The 18,636-nt window shown below is 34.7% G+C and overlaps 1 protein-coding gene across 1 annotated transcript in view; it reads left to right on the top strand.

Annotated features, from left to right (window-relative positions):
* The window catches only part of LOC149151932 (putative proline transporter 2), an 80,029-nt gene extending 63,699 nt beyond the window's left edge, over window positions 1-16,330 (top strand). The window contains exons 3-7 of the mRNA XM_089443319.1: window positions 12,440-12,534; window positions 13,746-13,935; window positions 14,133-14,257; window positions 14,521-14,736; window positions 15,950-16,330. Coding sequence (XP_089299445.1) covers window positions 12,440-12,534; window positions 13,746-13,935; window positions 14,133-14,257; window positions 14,521-14,736; window positions 15,950-16,330 — 1,007 coding nt within the window. The remainder of the gene's footprint in view (window positions 1-12,439; window positions 12,535-13,745; window positions 13,936-14,132; window positions 14,258-14,520; window positions 14,737-15,949) is intronic.
* The last annotated feature ends 2,306 nt before the right edge of the window (window positions 16,331-18,636 follow it).

Raw genomic sequence — 18,636 nt, 5'->3', positions numbered from 1 at the left:
AAAAAAAAAAGGGATAACCCTCATATTTCATTTTTTAAGGCCTCTACAAATGCTAGTTGTAATGAGCGCAAGCCTCAAGTGATGAATGGTAGTGATAACTCAATAAATTATGCCTCAAAGACAAAAAAGAGAGGCAATGATGAGAAGATTTGGGTGAAGAAAGAGAAGGTGAAGGAGAAGTATTCTCTAGCCCTACGCAACCAAGAGAAAACCCAAACAAGGGCGAGGAAGAAGCCAGAAGGCAATGCTTCTGTTAGGACTCATCTAATAAATGTATAGAGGAAAAAGGAGGAAATTCTACTCAGGGGAAGTAGATCCTTTATTTCTCTTCGGTGAAGGAAGAGGATGGCCTCCAGGGAGGCCGAATAAGTTAGACACGGAAGCTAGAAGGAATAGACAAAAAATTGCATCTGGTTGTTGAAGGTATGGTCGAGTCCCCATGTTGACTAAAATAATGTATTTTTTTTATTTCAAGTGTATCAACATTGAAAGTAAGAGGAGAGTGTAGCAAACATGGTTTCAAGGGGAGTACACAACAAAATTGTATGTTGTGAAAAGAAGATGAGTTGCAGCAGAAGTGTGGAATGAAAAGAAGCCCTCAGACAAGTCAGGTCGACAGGATCAATCCCCATGCATAAGTAAGGGAGAAGATCTAGGAAATCAAAGAGAATTGGCTCAAGGGGAGTTTCTTTAGTAGAAGTAGCAGGCAATGATCATTTCAGCATTAGGAAGAAAGATTGTTTAGGGATGAAAGGGCTGAATCTTGGATGAAATACCCTTATTTCATTTAAGTTGTGACTTTGATTTTTCCTAGCAATATTGTGTTCATGAAACACAATAAGTACAAGATTTGAATTCCCCTTAGCTTTCAATTGGTATCACTATGTCAGTTTGTGGTCTGGGTTTGTATGGAGCATCATTTTCTACAAACAGGGATGTCTTTCGGAAAGGAAGTATTAGAGTTTGCCTCGTACAATATCCAATTTGTATCATCCTTTTTGGTGCAATTGGTATTATTTAAGTAGAAATCCATATTTGGAGTAGCTTGATCTCAGGAGGAGCAGAGTTGGTTAATATAGATGCTCAAGAGAAGTGAGCATAGAGGATGAAGCAACAACAACAGTGAACAACAAGCTCAATGCATCACTAGTGATTGGTATTTGCAGCAACAACAATAACATGAGAAATTTTAATTGGTGTAAATTTCGTTTTAATTGGTAGAAAAGATGCATTGGCAGAAACAATGCTTAGCTAGCAACCATAAGGTGTCCATACCTAGAGGAGAGAGTATATGTTCAGGGGAAGCATATCACATATATATATTTCCTACAGTAGCAACAAAAATGTCAAAGAGATACAAAGAAGTAGAATGCACATCAGTAGCTAAACTATTTTTCATTAATAGTCAGTGATTGCATGGGGGAGAAAAAAAACAGCTTGTATCCCTTTACCATTGATGTCAAAGGGGGAGAGAATCATATTAGAGAAGTTGTGATGGCCCATGCAGAGAAGAGAAAGCCATTGGTGTCTCATTCTAGGAGAAGTGTGGAAGAAACATGAGAATTGACCATTAATGTGGAGAAGTGATGAGGTGTTGCCATCAATGCCAAAGGGGTAGATTGTTGGACAATTTGCATTGTCTAGATGGTGGTAACAAGTGTGTTGGCATTGATGTAACCCAGAGTAGCATTGAGGTTGGTGGCAACAAATGTTGGCATAAGCTCAGGGGAGTCTCATGGTTGCTCAGGGGAGAAGCCATAAAAAGACGACTATCGTGGTTATTAGTCCCAAGATGGGAATGAGATTCTGCCTCAGGAAACCAACTCAAATGTATTAGAAATGACTCCATCAGATACCTCTCTGAAAGAGCTTTCCATTGGTATGTTGAAGTCCAGAAAAGGCATTATGGACCAGGAGTTACAGGAAGTTGAAGTTTGTAGATAAAAAAGTTCATTCCTCGGGACTTAGGCATATTTTGAACCAAGGTCAAACCTAGTCGGAAGTCGAGCCTAGTTAGAGGTTGGGGCTGTGTAGCAGAGTTGGCAAGAGAAAAGCCCGACCCCATCGACCCTCGACCTGTGTGGGACCATCTCTAAGTTGGAGGTCGAGTCATGCAACAAACTCAAGAGGAGAACAAAGTCTTGACTCCCAACCTCCCGACCAATGTGGGGTCCGGTACAGGAAAACAATTGGCATAATGTGATTGCCTATATGATGAGTTTTCAACAACATGGAAAATGACGTCAACATGGCGTGGTAGTACAGAGGACACGTGGTAGGAAAATTAGGATTTTTTGGGTGGCCTAATGGGCCAAATTTAGGGGGCACATGTCACAATACAGAAGGTTCCACGTGGCCTAGATGATGTCAGCATGACATAAGCTGATGATGTGGTAGATCCTTGAAGTTTGAGCCAAGGGGTTGTTTTGTAAATATTTTCCTATTTATTTGATTGAATCAATAAAATAGGCTCAAAGTAATGGAAAAGGGATTTAGTTGGGCCTACAGGAAAGTCAAGGTTGAGGCAAATGCAGGTGCACAAGCAAACATAGTGGGCTGACTCATGAGCCCCCGACTAGCATTGAAAGGTGTTCCTAGGAGTCAGGTTTGCGATGTTTTTTTTTCAATGTTAAGGAATTCTTTGGCCTCCAGGACTAGTCGTGAAGCCAGAGGAAAACACAGATGCATAAAAGGTGAAGCAAGTTGACCCATGACCTTTCGACCTCTTTACCAACAGTGAAATATGTGCCTAGGAGTTAGTTTTGCATGTTTTTCCTGTGTTATTGGTGAGTTCACTAACTATGGAAGAGCACCATAACTATTGCCAGTATTAATGGCTACTACAAAGAACATAGCCACAAGGAAGTGAGGACCACGACTTGTAGAGCTAACTTACTAGGCCTGGCTCAAATGAAACAAGTCATCCCTGATCTTTCCTACAAGTTATGAAGAATTCAATTGAAAATATGGTTGGGTGCAGAAGAGCTTATTAATGAGTCGACAACTCGTTGGCATTGTGTGTCATATTTAACAGATATGCCAACTAGACTATTCACCATAAGTTGGGTATCCATGCATGGATGAGTCAAAAACTTTTAAGAGAAGTTCTCCATATTTGGCAATTATGCCATATTTTTCCATAGGCATGGATGGATTAGAAGAACCCCATGGTAGCCAAGTAAATGCGCACAAAAGAGTTGGTCGTTGGAATAATGACAACTGCAAAAACTCTTGTCTCGACGAACAAATAGGACCACAATTACACAAGATGAAATAATGGAGTTTGTCATCAGCTGAGACAAACCATCCCTGATCTTGTCTACATGCTACAAGGAATTGAATGAAGATCAGAGCCTCGGGGACAAGAGATTTATTCATAGAAAGAACAAGATCCTTGTTAGAGTGTGAAGGTTGACTAAGGATTTATGTCTCGACATGTGAACTCTCAAGCGACCATCCTCATGTTTAATTGAACAACAATGGGTGAGAGAAAAAAACCATTCTCAGTGGTTAATGAAGTTTCAGTGCCTATGTATCAAATGCAACAACATGAAGGAGTGCCAAGTGCAGGAGTACACTTGGGCAACGTGAATGGAAAAATGATGGCTGACAGAGACAACATCAAACATTGTGTTTAATTGAAACAAAACCCATAATTGCAGTTAAGCAATATGGAGGAATGCAACATAATTGAGTGAGTTGTGTGGAGAGCTCTGTGAGTGAGTGCACTGTTGAGGAGAGTCCAAGTGTGCCTACACTAAAGAATAGTGCCAAGAGTAGAAAGCTTTGTGTGAGAGTTGTTGATAAGAGGTTGAGTGAGCTTATGTAGCAAAGAAGAGGCTGAGAGTCCCTATGTAGAGGAAAGAGGCCGAAAGTGCCAGAACAGAAGAAGAAGGATCAGAGTTGAGTGTATGTTGTTGAGAGCAGAGGAATGAGTACAATTTGTTGTTGCAGAGTGAGCAGAGAACAGAGTGCAGCATGGTATGAGTAGAGGAAAGGTTGTTGAGGAGAAAAAAGTTGATATCAAGAAGAGTAGTTTCCATCTATAGAGAACATTAGTTCCTTATTGAGTGTGGGTTGGAGCCTACATTCCATCTCTAATGGGTATCTGAAGAAATCTTGGGGGTTGGTGGCTCCTCCAAATTGGTGCTTTCATAAATCCAAGATGATGCAAATTGGTGGTTGCAACAAATCTGTGAAGTTGGTGCTTCACATGGTCTTTCTAGTAAGTTGATCAGGTGTCTACAAAGGGAGGGAGTTGATGCTTCCCACTAATGGGTGCTAGCAAGAAAACAAAGGGGTTTGGTGCTTCTTGTGAGTAGTGGCTCACAACAGATTGATGTAATAGAGTAGGTTCTCTTATTTTTACATCAATAAAAAAAATAAAAAAACAGGATTTGGTGGTTTTTCTCCCGGAAGGATTTCCATGTTAAACCTAGGTGTTCATGTGTATGATTCTCATGGTGTATGTTTATGCGTTTATTTCATATTGCTGCCACATGATATGTTGCTAATGGTATATGGATGGTTTCCAAGTTTGAATGAAAAAAAAAACATTAAATTTTAAATTAGTCATAATACTAATTCACCCCCCTCTCATTATTAACATTGTTTCCAATAGAAAAGAGCTCTTATTAACACATTAACGTGCCAACCAAGTTAGGGACTTCCATGTACCACCCGACCATAGATTAGGCTGAACCAAATCTCACTTTCAGCCAATCACCCTGACACCATATTCCAAGCATGAATATGGGATCTCATGGAATAAACCAAGACAAGACTAACTAGGGCTTCCAAAGGCAAAACAACCTCAACCCTCAACCACAATGATTCCACCTCTACGGTCCAGAAATCACTAACTTCAACCAGATCGGTCTCTATCCAAGTTGTCCAGGAATTCAGGAACTAGTAATTCAACCCACATCCTTCCAGGGCTCCAGAGCGTTTGTTGTAACCACGGGTCTAGGAACTAGTAAATCAACCCACCAAGGGTTCCAGAGAGATTGCCCCAACCCACGACTCCAGGAACCAGTAACTCAACCCAAATTGTTCTAGGGCTTCCAGAGCATTTGTTCCAAGCCACAAACATAGGGAACCTGAACACCAATCAGAAAAATAAGTGGGAAACCCACAACACCGTTGCCATCCAGGAAATGGCAAGGCAAGGTTGAAACCACTATCAATCTAGGGAAATATCCATGCCAATGACAACACATAACCAAGGAATCACACGCATATACCATGTATCCAAAAATTAGTAAGGAAATCACACATGCAACCTGTTACTTGCAAAGTATCCCTATTGTAGTTACTAATCCAAATGTTCCCTTGCACTTCCCTTGTTTTTCATTCCCTTCTTTCCCCAAATCCAAGTGAATACTAGAGTGCTCCAAACATGCTCCAAAAATTCTCTAAGTGTGCAGGAGTATGAGAGAATGAGAGAGCCAAAAACTGAACTGACAAAAGCTAAACTAATAAAGTTGTGAACTGATCCTCTGAAGCCTTTTTTATCATTGAGGCCTTTATTTTTTAATTTTTCTTCATTTTCCCTCTAATTTCCCTTGCATGCAAATCTATCTCTTCAGCTTCCTTTTCTCCTAATTTCCTTTATTTTCATAATTAAAATTGCAATTATTGCCTCTTTACCTTTTCCAATGCCTTTGCCAATTTCCATAGCCATTATTAAGAACAAGTGATTCCCAATATAATGTTTTGTCCAACATTCATCTTGGAATACATGTCCCATGACCTTAGTCTTATTTTAACTAGGGGCTATCACAAAAAGCATGAGAGAAATCTTGGCATGATAGGTGCATAAAGCAGAAGAAGTTCCGACTAGGAGATTTGTTTTTTCTCAATGACAATAAATTCCTGAAGCATCTTGTGAAATCTCAGATGCATTGGTTGGGTCCTTACATGACTAGATGTGTGATAGAGGCAAGAGTTGTCTAGTTAGAGAAACTCAAAGGGTAACTTATAGAGGGTTTCATTAGTAAAAGTTGACTAAAACTCTACAAGAGCATCTGACCTACCACACAATGAGGATTTCCACATAGTATGGGTTAAAAAATATCATCTAGGGGGAGTATTTTGTTTAGACTACTTAGGCAACAAATCGTGCACAACGCACAGAAGGGAGCACATGCGCCAAGATGATAGACAACTATCAAGAACATATAAAATAGGAAGAAGAAAATGGAAGAAGCACTGAGAAAAGTCACATTTAGTCTTGTCATATTGAAAGCATGGTTGCGATACGAATGAAAGCCCACTTAATTAATGATTGAATGAGTGAGCTATAATGACAAGGATATATTCAAAGCAATGGATCTGACAAGAACAATTGCAGCCCAAGTACACAAACTAAGGTAGTATACACTGGGAGAATTAAATGTGACTATAGATGGAATTAGGTTTGATATATTTTAAATTATGATGTAGCATGGAAACAACTTATAAAGTTTAGAAAGGTAGTTAAGCAACTTCATTTTGTGTAATATAAATGGAGAGTAGAGAGTGATGTAAGAAAGCTAGAATGATCGAGAATAAGAGTTGCAAAGTTAGAAATCATTGGAAAGTTAAAATGGAAACTTCCAGGAAAAAAAACATGAAAGAAGAAAGCCATAACTAAGACATCATGAGCATTCATAGACCTTGCATTGTTTGTGGAAAGTCTAGTAAAGATACCAATGCAAGGAAGTTTTCATAAGTATATCTATCACTAAGGAAGTCGAGCACAACAATAATTCTTAGAGTTCATGGGGCTGTTGCACCTTACCAACAGAGGAGAATCGTTACCGAAAAGAAGTGCAAAAATGGTTGAAGTTGCAATGATTACAACATTCAGAAGGAGTTGACCCTGCACGTGCTAAGAATTTTCATGCAGATCTTTGTGGAAAAGTTAGGCACAATGATTTGGGGCTAAGAAGGAAAGAGATTATACTTGTAGCCATGAGGGCAGGTACCAGAAGGAAGAAAATCCAAAGAAGTAGAAGTTGTGCACGGAATTTTGAGGTAACACAAAGACATATTTATGGTGACAATGAGTGAAGCAAGATGGGATAGCATAAGGAGTGAGTGGCTCGAAACGAGCCACACGTGAATATTGGGGGCTTGTTGGGGAAAAACTTTGAGAAAATATTTTGGGACCTACGCAGAAGGATAACATGTAGGAAAGTTAGCTAAGGGTCAACACACAGAATGTGGGAAAGAGGGAAAGTAGTTAGGTTAAGGTTATGGGTTTTTTCCTATGGTAATATTTACTTCCCATAGTAAAAATAGGTTGTTTTCCGGCCTTGTGCCCTAATGTAAATATATAAATAGATAAAGTCGCAATGTAATAGATATACTTAGAAATATATACGTGTATGTTTTGATCATGTAGTTTGAGGTTGTGTAAGGGTTTTGTGCTATAATAGTTGATCTATTAGGTTGGTGAGCCACAATAGTTGGAATGTAATTAATGCAGTTTTCATTGTAATAATAAATGAACTATTTTGGGTTGATTTATGTGGCTATGCATAATGTGTTGAACTATCTATGGTTATATTTTATAGTTTTGTTGAATGCATTGAAGTTAATGTGTAGAATAGGGGTATATCTAAATTTTCTATTTAGAATAACCAAGACACTAGATAAGGACTAATGAAAAGTGTAGAATCTACATCTCCTTAATCACTGCAAAACTTTCCAGGTTCCTACAACCCCTCATAGATGCCTCAAGTGAGACTTCGCTTGCTCACAGGTGATGTTGAAAGGGTTGGTGTTTGATGGGTTTTGTTGGCTAATTCACTCTAAACTTAGATTTTCCATCTGCGTGCCAACACATTTCTACCTCACATTATAAGATTAGTGATCAATTAATCCAATGAACTTGGTGCTAAATATTGCATTGTAGGAATCAATGAAGAACCCAAAAAAGTTTATTTCCTTTCAATTATATGATTGAATTTGAAACTAATATAAGTAAAGTTGAAGCAAGATATGCAGATCTAAAAAGGGCCTTGCATATGGAAGAAATTTTCATGAAGAAACCCTAGATGTGTAGAGATCTATGAATGAGTGCCACCACATAAAGAGAAAGGTGCCCATAGGAAAAGTGTGAGTGGAAAGGAAGTTAGCACTAGAACAGAGGAACCTATGAATAAAGACATGACCCCATTGGTAAATAATGATTTCTAAATATATGATTTGCAACAATTAAATATTTGAAAATACCTATACAATAAGAGATTGTGTCCATAATGTTCCAACTTATAGTGTGAATTCATGGAAATTGAATTAAGAATTTTATAATGAAGATTTAGATGTGAGATCTATTGTAAATCAAAATAACCGCATATATTTATCTCCCATTGTAGAGTGTTGATTGAATTACTAGAAATTTTTGGCATATTTATTTTGAAATAGTGTAGAAGAAAAACATAAATATGTGCTAGTAATTGGTTGATTATATGCCACTATATATGGCTTTTGATAATAAAGTGATATACTCAATTTTTTATTCCTTCTAAACTATTGGGCATGATGCCTGGGAATATAACCTTATTACTTATAATGCTTGAAAACCTACCAGTGCCATCAAATATCTATAGGTTGTAAAAGGTATTTTTGTCATAATGATGGCCACTAACGATTAGCATTCCATATCATAATAGAGTGTGGTGGGATATAACATATCCTATGAGTATGGAGAACAATATGTATTTTACATATGATAACTACATTGAAAAGTGTACTATCAAATTTTGAGTTGGTATAAGGGGAATCAAAGTGTTCAAAAAACCATGTCTTGAGAATAGTGTTTAGTGGAACCATAACATAAAAAGACACATCCTTGTATTTGAAAATTTGAGTCAAATTGATTACTTGACTTTGTTTGCATATGAAGACATATAATGCATGATTTAAAATGCATGTTTATACACATTGAATAACCTTTGGTTCTTGTACAATTAATGGTTGTGATAAAAACTATATTGGCTTAAGAGAATCACAAACATTTTGAGCCTAGCTAATTCAATAAAGGTATAGTTATTTTGTTAGAATTAATTACCTTAACAAATGATTCGTTAAATGTGAAAGTGAACAATGAACCAAGATGTCAAACATGTAAATGAGGACACCGAACATGTACGTGAATCCAAAGAAATAAGTAAGAATAAGCTTTTGGTAATTTGTATTATTATCTTTTGCTACTATTTTGTGGCCCAACATGGAAATACTATGTATTGTAAAAACATTCCCGGATAAGCTTGATAAAGTGTGTTGTAGCTAGAAGGAAATGTAGCTACAATTTTTGTTCCCTCCAATTGTTCCTTGATGAAATACTAATTCATTATTGTTTCTCTATAAGTTGTCATTTCTAGGTGCAGAAAGTGTAGGATTAACTAGGATGCCTCTTATATCTAGATTATTTTTCTAGATAGTTGGCGAGCACCATGGTTGGGTACCTAGGTGTCTCACTAGATGAAAATATGTTCATAAGATGGCTAAATGTTCACTCTTTATAGTTAGGTTGATGTTAACCATAGAGTATAATAGCTTCCTAATCAAACTATGTGATACTAGTGTTCAACCTAGCCCAAATGTAGCATTGACCCCTAACTGTGATGTTGCTTGAGATGACAGTTCTATAAATGAAATTTAGGGGAGGATCATAGACACTTTGGTTCTAACATGGAAGTGAGTTAAATGGGTGAATAACTATTGGATGGTTATCATTACAATTAAAGAATAATGAAGTTGTGTTTTTCTCATTGGAGAAGCTAAAGATTGATCATAGACTTAACTATGATTTGGAATGGTGAGATTGTAGCAGGAAGGAAAAATATGTTCTTTTGGATACAATAAAAAGGTTTTAGAGCTTAGCTCAAAGGATGTTAGTGACAAGTCTTATGGCAATATTGGGAATTTGTTGGTGATGGAAAAACAAGGTAAAGTTTGCATGCTGTGATCAATAAAAGTAGTGACCATATAAAAATTCTTAAAGCACACCTTGTATTTGTAGCACACATAATGGTATATATAGATTCTTTGTATTTTCCTTTGAAAATTTGAGCATGTATCTCGCCTAGAGTTTTTACTTTGGAGAAGTATTGTAGTGGTACTTAAGAGATACTATAAAAGCTTGTACTTGGTGCCTTCATGAGATAGAGAAAGTTAACAATATGTACCTATGTATGTGACAAGTAGAGGTCATATCAATGTAAGAACTAAATAGGAACACATTCCCCTTTACCATGTGTCCATGATGATTTGGATAACTTGTTTGGTGATTTTTTAACACTCGGAAGAGTGGGTTGTATGTCAATTAAATGATTTATGAGTGGGCTATGCCAATTATAGACTTTGGAGGTTCCTGAGGCATATGAAGCAAACATTTCATGTACATTCAAGGGGAGTTCACCAAGAAGTTGAATGAAATATATACCTAAAGGAGATGTTATTAAATCAATTGTTGTAATGGTTGGGTACCCATGTATTCTAGTGGATGGTTGATACTTTATATGGAATTTAATAGTTTGATGATATTTACACGATTGAGGTACATAATGCAATGTTAGGTTGACACTAATATAGAATTCACTAATGAAGAGTGTCTTTAGTGTATAGGGGAGAATCTATTCCATCAAATTAGTAAAAGATGTTCGTGATTACCTACCATGGGTTGAGGCATGTAGCCATTAAGGGGGAGTGTCAAAATGAGTAACTCATACTTTTTTTATGTGTGATACTTTATCATTCCAAAGGTTGCCATTGTTATACCTACCATAGGTTGAGACATGTAGCCATTAAGGGGTAGTGTCACAATGAGTAACTCATACTTTTTTTATGTGTGATACTTTATCATACCAAACATTACCATTATTGTTCTTATTGATCATTGTAAGGTAGGCTTTTTTTTATGTGAATAATTTTCTTGTAAGTCTTAAGAGGTTAGATTTAGTTGGATGCGATCATTTCTCTCCCAGGCCTATTTAGCATGTTGTTGAGATATTCTCTCAAAAAAAATTATGTGAGAAGAAATTGTATCTATGTTAACACAATGTTTGATGTATTTAAATGTACAATTAATTTGTTAAATAAAATATTGAACATAACTTTGATATGTGAAAATCATATACATTCTCCTATTTATCTACAAAGTTTAATACCCATAAAAATGTTTGTAGAAATGTTCCTTTTATTATAAAACATTACAAGTAATTAAAGTTAATCCATAAAAAGTTAAATAATTAGTTTTAATAATGCTGAAATTACAATTTTAAATTATATTTATTTTTATATTTACTATATATTTAAGATTTATAGTTATAAATGATACAAAACAATTTTATTCAAAATATATTTTATCAATGCAATTATTTATATGTAAGAAAATTTAAATCATTATGTTTAACAAATTTAAAGAATGGAAATTATTATTTTTTAATAAAAAGTTATAATATTAAAAAAAATAATAATAAAAAATTAAAATATAAATTAATTTAAAAAATCATTTTTATATAATTTTCCATATGAAAAAAAAAAACAAAAACAAAAACAAAAAATAAAAAGACTTAAATTTAAAAAACTTTCACGCCTTTTTTATATGTTTTCTAATTTGTTATATAAATTGTTGATGAATCCTCCACAAATATCATTTTAAAATGAAATCGCAATATTTTGATGATAATTAAGATTTAATATTTTATTAAGCTGCATTAAAAAAATTGTACTAGTTTATAAATTATTTTATGTAATTGATATTTTTATAATGATGATGATTATGATGAATAATTAATGATATTAATTAAGATTTTTTAATATTTTATTTATGTTATAAAAAGAAGAAGGGAAATAAGGGTTACTAAATTATTATAGTGTTATTGTTGGAAGTGTGATGAATGTTTTGGAAATGAGAACATATGTGAGTATTTCAAGAGAAGATGTTTTTCATCTTCAAACTTTTTAATATCATAAAGTTAATAGATTCTTTCATCCCAAAGTTTTTAGGGATGGACCAACACCAAGTTTTACTTCGAAGCTCATGAGAGTTAGTTCTTAACTTTGCAATATTCATTTTCTTCTTAGCATTAGTCAGGACAAAAAAATAATTCTGATTAATAAAAATAAAATTAATCACCTCTTTATAATACTTTATCTTTCTTTTCTCCTCTAACTTGCTCCTTATCATATCAAATACCTCAATATAATTAACTCCAATTAAAAAATAATTTACATAATAAATTTATTTTTTCTTAACCTGTTTAAGACTTATTATCAACTTGTCCTTTAAATTATTGTTTAGGAATGAATTTATGTTTTCCTCGCATGTTTAAAACTTATTATTAACTTGTCCTTTAAATGGTAGAGAATTTGACATTCAAGATTTCTTTATATATGTATTAACCTTTTTTCATATACATGTGTCATCCGGTATGACTTGTTGCAGGTAAAAAAATGTATCGCATCACATGGACTTTACAATATTCTAGTCTTTTCATGGTTAACATAGGATTTATAATCCTGGCTGGACAAGCTGTAAAGGTAAATATGTGTTCCTCCCCATTCTCATTTTCCATTCGTCTTTTGCCTTTTTTCAATCTTTTTTTTAAATATATTAGAATGAGAGTTATTAAAAGTTTTTCTAGTCAGTTTTTTTGGTAACCCCTGAACAATTAAAGTGCCCTAAAAATTTTTCAGAGTGTTGAATCCATATATACAGTGAAAAAATTAGTTTAAATAACACAAATCAAAATTTCAACACAATATTTTCCACCAAATTCCAACACCTGAAAATCCAAAAAATCACAATAAAAACACTATTTTTAAATATTAAAATATATATATATATATATATATATATATATATATATATATATATATATATAATGTTTTTTATAAAAAATATTTTCACATTTTACATACAATTATATAGGTTTTTACCTAAATGAATGGTTTAATCTCAACTATAAGATATTATAACAAAGTTAGTAATGTTATTAGTGAAAAGATAATAATTTTTCTAAACTACACTAAATAAATCCCATTAATATATATATAATAAAATAAAATATATTGATAGTATTAAAATATTTAATTTATTAAATTTAAGTAAAAATTAGAAATATATATATATATATATATATATATATATATATATATATATATATATATAATTAATTATAATTATAATTTTTTTACATCAATTTTATTTAAAATTGAGAAAATCATAATTTGAAGTTATTCAATTAATATAATTTGAGTGTTTTATTTTTTTTTTTCAAAATGCTAAATCTTATAAATTTGAGGTTTATGTGATCTATATTTTCTATAGTGGTATCTTTTGTATTTTAATTTTTTTTTTAAATGCTAAATCTTATAAATTTAAGGTTTATGTTATCTATATTTTGTATGGTGATATCTTCCGGAGTCATCACATTCATGTTTTTTGGAATCGACCTTTCAAACCAACCACTGTGGATCCTCATCAGGATCTGTGTATGAGACCCCTTGTTTGTGTTTATGGGATAAGGGGCACACTAAATCTATGAAAACATACATACACTATCTCTCTGATTTTAAACCTGTAACCTTTTGAAAAAACACATACTCTTAATCATTAAACTTACTCAAAATATATATGCAAACAAACTAAACCAAAAAAATTATATATTTCATATACTATGCTGCAAAAGAGATCATAGAAAAGTTGAAAATATCCTATTTAATGGTTATTCGACCCTTTTTTGGTGCAGACTATATACGTTTTGTACAGCAATGAAGGCACTTTGAAGTTGCCCTATTGCATTACAATTACAGGGATGGTTTGCAGCATATTTGCATTTGGCATTCCACATTTATCGGCTTTGAGACTATGGCTTGGTGTTGGAACATCCCTGAGTCTAATCTATATTATCATTACACTAAAGTTATCTATCAAACAGGGTATTTTTCCTTATCATTTTCCTTCCTCTTATCAGAGTTTTGTTCTCATGTGAAATTCATTACATATTTATGACTGCTAGGTATAGACAGGTTAGATGTTTATAGCTCTGTGATTGATAATATTGTAGAGATGGGTAATAACATAAAATCAAAGAAAATTTTTGATTATATGTTGGTAATTTGGTTCGGATATGTAGGTATGAATAGCCCAGAGAGAGACTATCAGATTCATGGTTCAACTCGAAGTAAAATTTTTAACTGTATTGGTGCTGCTGCCAACCTTTGCTTCCTGTACAACACAGGAATACTTCCAGAAATACAGGTATGCTGAGAGAATATCATATAAAGATTAACTAAGTGCAAAACCAGTATATTTTTTATTTTTTTTAAATAGTTTTAATCATATTCTCATGACGGAGAAAGGTTGTTTTAGGTATATTCTCAAAGTATTTTTATGTCAATTGCAGATTCTTTGTATTCAAAGAGTATGAAATAAAGTCATAATATTCAATGAGCATTAGCAAAGTCAGGTATTGACTTGGCTCATGTGGCTAACACTATTTTCCTGCTACAATTTTTTGGCAGGCAACAGTGAAACGTCCCTATGCAAGGAACATGCAGAGAGCATTATACATGCAATTCACAGCCGGGATTGTGATATTATACTCTGTTACCTTCGCAGGATACTGGGCATTTGGTTCAGCAACAACTTCATATCTTCTCAATGCTGTACATGGGCCTAAGTGGGTTGTCACTGTGGCAAATGTTGCTGTTTTTTTCCAAACTGTGATATCACTACACGTATATACTCAACAAACCCTCATTAACCCTAATTCTAATCATTTTTTCAGAAAAAGAAAAAAGAGTACAAGTACATAGTTCTTTGTCCTTTCTTCTCATCTTGACTATTAAAAAAAAATGATCATTACATCAGCTCATCTTGACTCTTACAAGTAAACATATGAATCAAAATAAAAAATGCTACAGATATAATTCGTGATATTGTAACTGCTAATACAGTCATTACTAATCCTATCGTTTATACAGTTCTTCCATCAAAATGCTAATGCTAAAAACAAGTAAATTGTAATCGCTAGGAAGAAAGTACCGTCCAGTTGTCATGCTGGTATATTGCAAAGTGGATGACTCCAGGTGTTGCTGTTATTCCTCTTTTGGAAAGCATGTCAGCAATGTTGTTCTGCTCCTTGAAGATGTCCTCATAGGAGATGTGTAAAAAGGAGTATTTTAATATGCTGGTGAGCTTTATCCAATAAGACAGCAGTTGAGACTGAAAGCCATTGAGCCCTCTGATCCAATCTATGCCGCCTTTGGAATCTCCGAATACATGTAAATCATCCGTGAAGGGGACACCCCAAAGAGCAATGAGCTCTGCCTTGTTGTTCGAACCTTACCACTTTCCCACCAAAAATGATAATAGCAGCCAGGCTCTGTGACAATGAGGTCACCACATCCACATTGACTATTAGCACATGCTCCATCAAAGAATCCAACCTGGAGCTTTTGCCACACATCCAGTTTAATAATCTTACTCGGTTTGATTACATGTTTCTTAGAACCTATCTCAGAGAAGTATGCCCCAATCCCCCAAACTGTATGCCTTATATCTCCCCTTTTTTTTCCCAAAAATCCTCCTGTTCCTACGGCCCCAAATGCCCCAAATATTATAGAAGGGTAAGGAACATAACTCATATTGAGTGGCAAACCAGTGTTTAAAGCATGCATCCAGTAAAAGTTGGATCCAGTTTCCACCAATCTGTAAAGTTTGAAGAACAGAGTGCCATATTTCGGCAGCAATAAGACCACTCAAAAGGAGATGAGTCACATCCTCCGAATGGAGCATACAAAGAGATCCTAACCCTCATATGAACAAAATGCAAACCCTCATTAACCCTAACCCTAATTCTAATTCTGTATACGCAAAATGCAAAACTTCAATTTTGTGTACGCAAATTTCAATTTGAGAATGCATTCTCACTCAACTTCATGCTTACAGATATATGCAAGCCCGATGTACGAATTCTTGGACACAATGTTCGGGAAAAGTGACCAAAGCATTTATTCTGTGCACAACTGGACGGTTAGGTTGGTGGCCCGAGGGAGTTACCTAGCATTAAGCACATTTGTTGCAGCACTGCTTCCATTTATAGGGGATTTTTCAAATCTGACTAGTTCAATCAGCACGATTCCTTTGACATTTGTAGTGGCAAACCATATGTATATTAAAGTGAAGGGAAAGGAATTGAGTGCATTGCAAAGATCTTGGCATTGGGCGAATATATGGGTTTTTTCCTTGCTCGCTGTAATGACATCCGTGGCTGCTGTGCGCCTCATCATCTTGAACTTCAAAACATACCATGTCTTTGCTGATTACTGATCATTTCTGTAATTTTGTATGCAGTGATCATGATTCCACAGGACAGTCATTGAAAACTTATAGTCAGCTATGTAGACAAATATGCAAAAATTGTATTGAGTTTGTAATTTATAGAATTGTGATTTGCCTTCCTGCGTTTAAAAGAACAGCACGTCGCCATGGTCGATCACTGGTCCAATAATTCTTCGGAAGCATGGCTTACCATGTTTGAAACTTTTTATTTTTGAAACTCTTGAGAATTGTAAGTTTCAGCTTAAGATTTTATAAATTCATTTATATATTTAGAAATGTTCGAGTGTGGTCTAACTAATCCAAACCTGTGCACATTTTGGCCATTTAGAGGTTTGGATTTGTGGGCCTTAACTAATCCATGTTTTTTAAGGTATTTTTGGTGATATGTAGTTGCAATTGCTTTTTTGTGTTTTATTGTATTATCTTAATTATTATTATTTTTATTTTTAAATAATTGATTATGGTTAAATATGGTCAAGTTTATTTGATTGCATGCTTTCAAGAGATAAAATTATGATGAGGACTGCTTCTATGTCTGTGTTTTTAGTTTCATGTATTAGTCAGACTATATGTAGTATGTGACTTATCTGATATTAATACATATCTTGCTTTTTTCGTACTAAAAAAAAAAAAAAAAAAAAAAAAAAAAAAAAAAGAAAGTTTATTTGATGACTATTTACTATGGGTGATTATAGTTGATGAGGGCTAACAATAGTTGACCATGGTTGTGGTTGATGAGGACGAACATTGGTTGTTGAGGGTTGTCGGTGTTTGACTATGGTTGATATGCTTCAATATGATTGACCATGGATGATCATATATGACCTTGGTAATCATGGTTAACCATTTTTTAGCTAGTTTGACCATGCCTAAACATGGTTGACTATGGTTGAACTTGTTGTCCATGTTTGGCCATATTGAACCTCGAAGAGCATGTTTGATGATGCAGGAGCATGAGGCTTGAAGGCAAAAGGCTTCGAACTTATTCCAAAAATCCAAAAAAAATTACAAGCAAAGGAGTGGGATCCTTTCGCTGTCAATTAACAAGCTTTCTAGATAGGATTTGAGCTAGGATTTAGGGATTGAGTGGTTTTGTAATTAATTCATGCACTTTTGATTGAGTTGAGATTCTCAAGGAGAATATCGACCACATTAGATATTGTTAAGAATAGGCTAAATCGATCCAGTGTTTTAAAGATCTAATAGTTAGGATGGAATAGTATTTATGTAAGTTATGAATGATTGTAAAAGGATTTTGATTGATTCAGCTTGTTTGGCCATATATGATTAAGTTGCATAAAACATAACTCTATGGATTTTTGTGTGAAATTGGTCAATCCTGGAGGTGTTGCATCCCTCCGTAGTATCTTTGTGTATCATTGGTTTTCCATAATTTAGAGTTCTGTGTGATCGCATTTAATCTCTTTTTGTCGTGTATTAACAACTGCGGTGTTTGAAAGTGTACGGATTCCTTAATCAGGCTGAAGTGCCGCACTCATTATTAACCGTTGATTTCATTTTCAATGCATTACGCCACAATCAACAGTGGGGGTTGGCCTGGTTTTGACCCTTGTGGTAATATGAAGTCCCACAAGCTGTAGATGTGTTGGCCTTTGTCATCGGGCATTAATCTCAAGTCCAGACCCGAACTTTTATAAACTGAGGTTAATAAGTCTATCGGCTCTGGTAGGCGGTATCGTCGCATAGATCTCCATGCGATATCACAGTGAATGTTGGATCACTGTTGATGTTGACCGTTGGATCGTTGGTTAATATCGCATAGCAAGGTTTAAGAGTGAATGACCCTGGTCGGCGGAGTTGCGAAACGCGACATGTGATACGAAGAGCGCCGATAAATATTGCATTGCATCGTTAATAAGTAAAGGAACCCTGCCCGGTGAACTTGCGATTGTGATATGCGATATTTAGAGGATTTGTAAGGCACTTGTCGATTGCAGTTAAATTTAGCGGTTCTACTAATTTAGCAGAATAGATAACTTTGGAGGTAGATCATTGAGACTCCACAGGAAATCCAAGAAGAAATTCCGCATGAACTTGAAAAATTTGTTTCCGTATTTGAACGTTTGTCTCTTACACCTGCACCCCGGCAACCATTTGTGGTATCAAAGCAGCCTACTGACATTGAATAGGATCTCAAGGATCAGAAAAAGAAATCCAACATGGCTTTCAGAGTTGGAGGAAGAGGTGGTGGTCGAAGAAGAGGACGACGAATTGCAAATGTTGAAGTGTTGGAAGCTATGCAACAGATGCAAGCTAGATTGGAAGCAGTGGAA

The sequence above is a fragment of the Pinus tabuliformis genome, chromosome 9 (genome assembly GCF_031772625.1).
Source record: "Pinus tabuliformis cultivar Carrire ecotype Pingquan chromosome 9, CPIR1, whole genome shotgun sequence".
NCBI lineage: Eukaryota > Viridiplantae > Streptophyta > Pinopsida > Pinales > Pinaceae > Pinus > Pinus tabuliformis.
The sequence above is the reverse complement of the archived record's forward strand: the minus strand, read 5'-3'. Positions and strand labels throughout refer to the sequence as shown.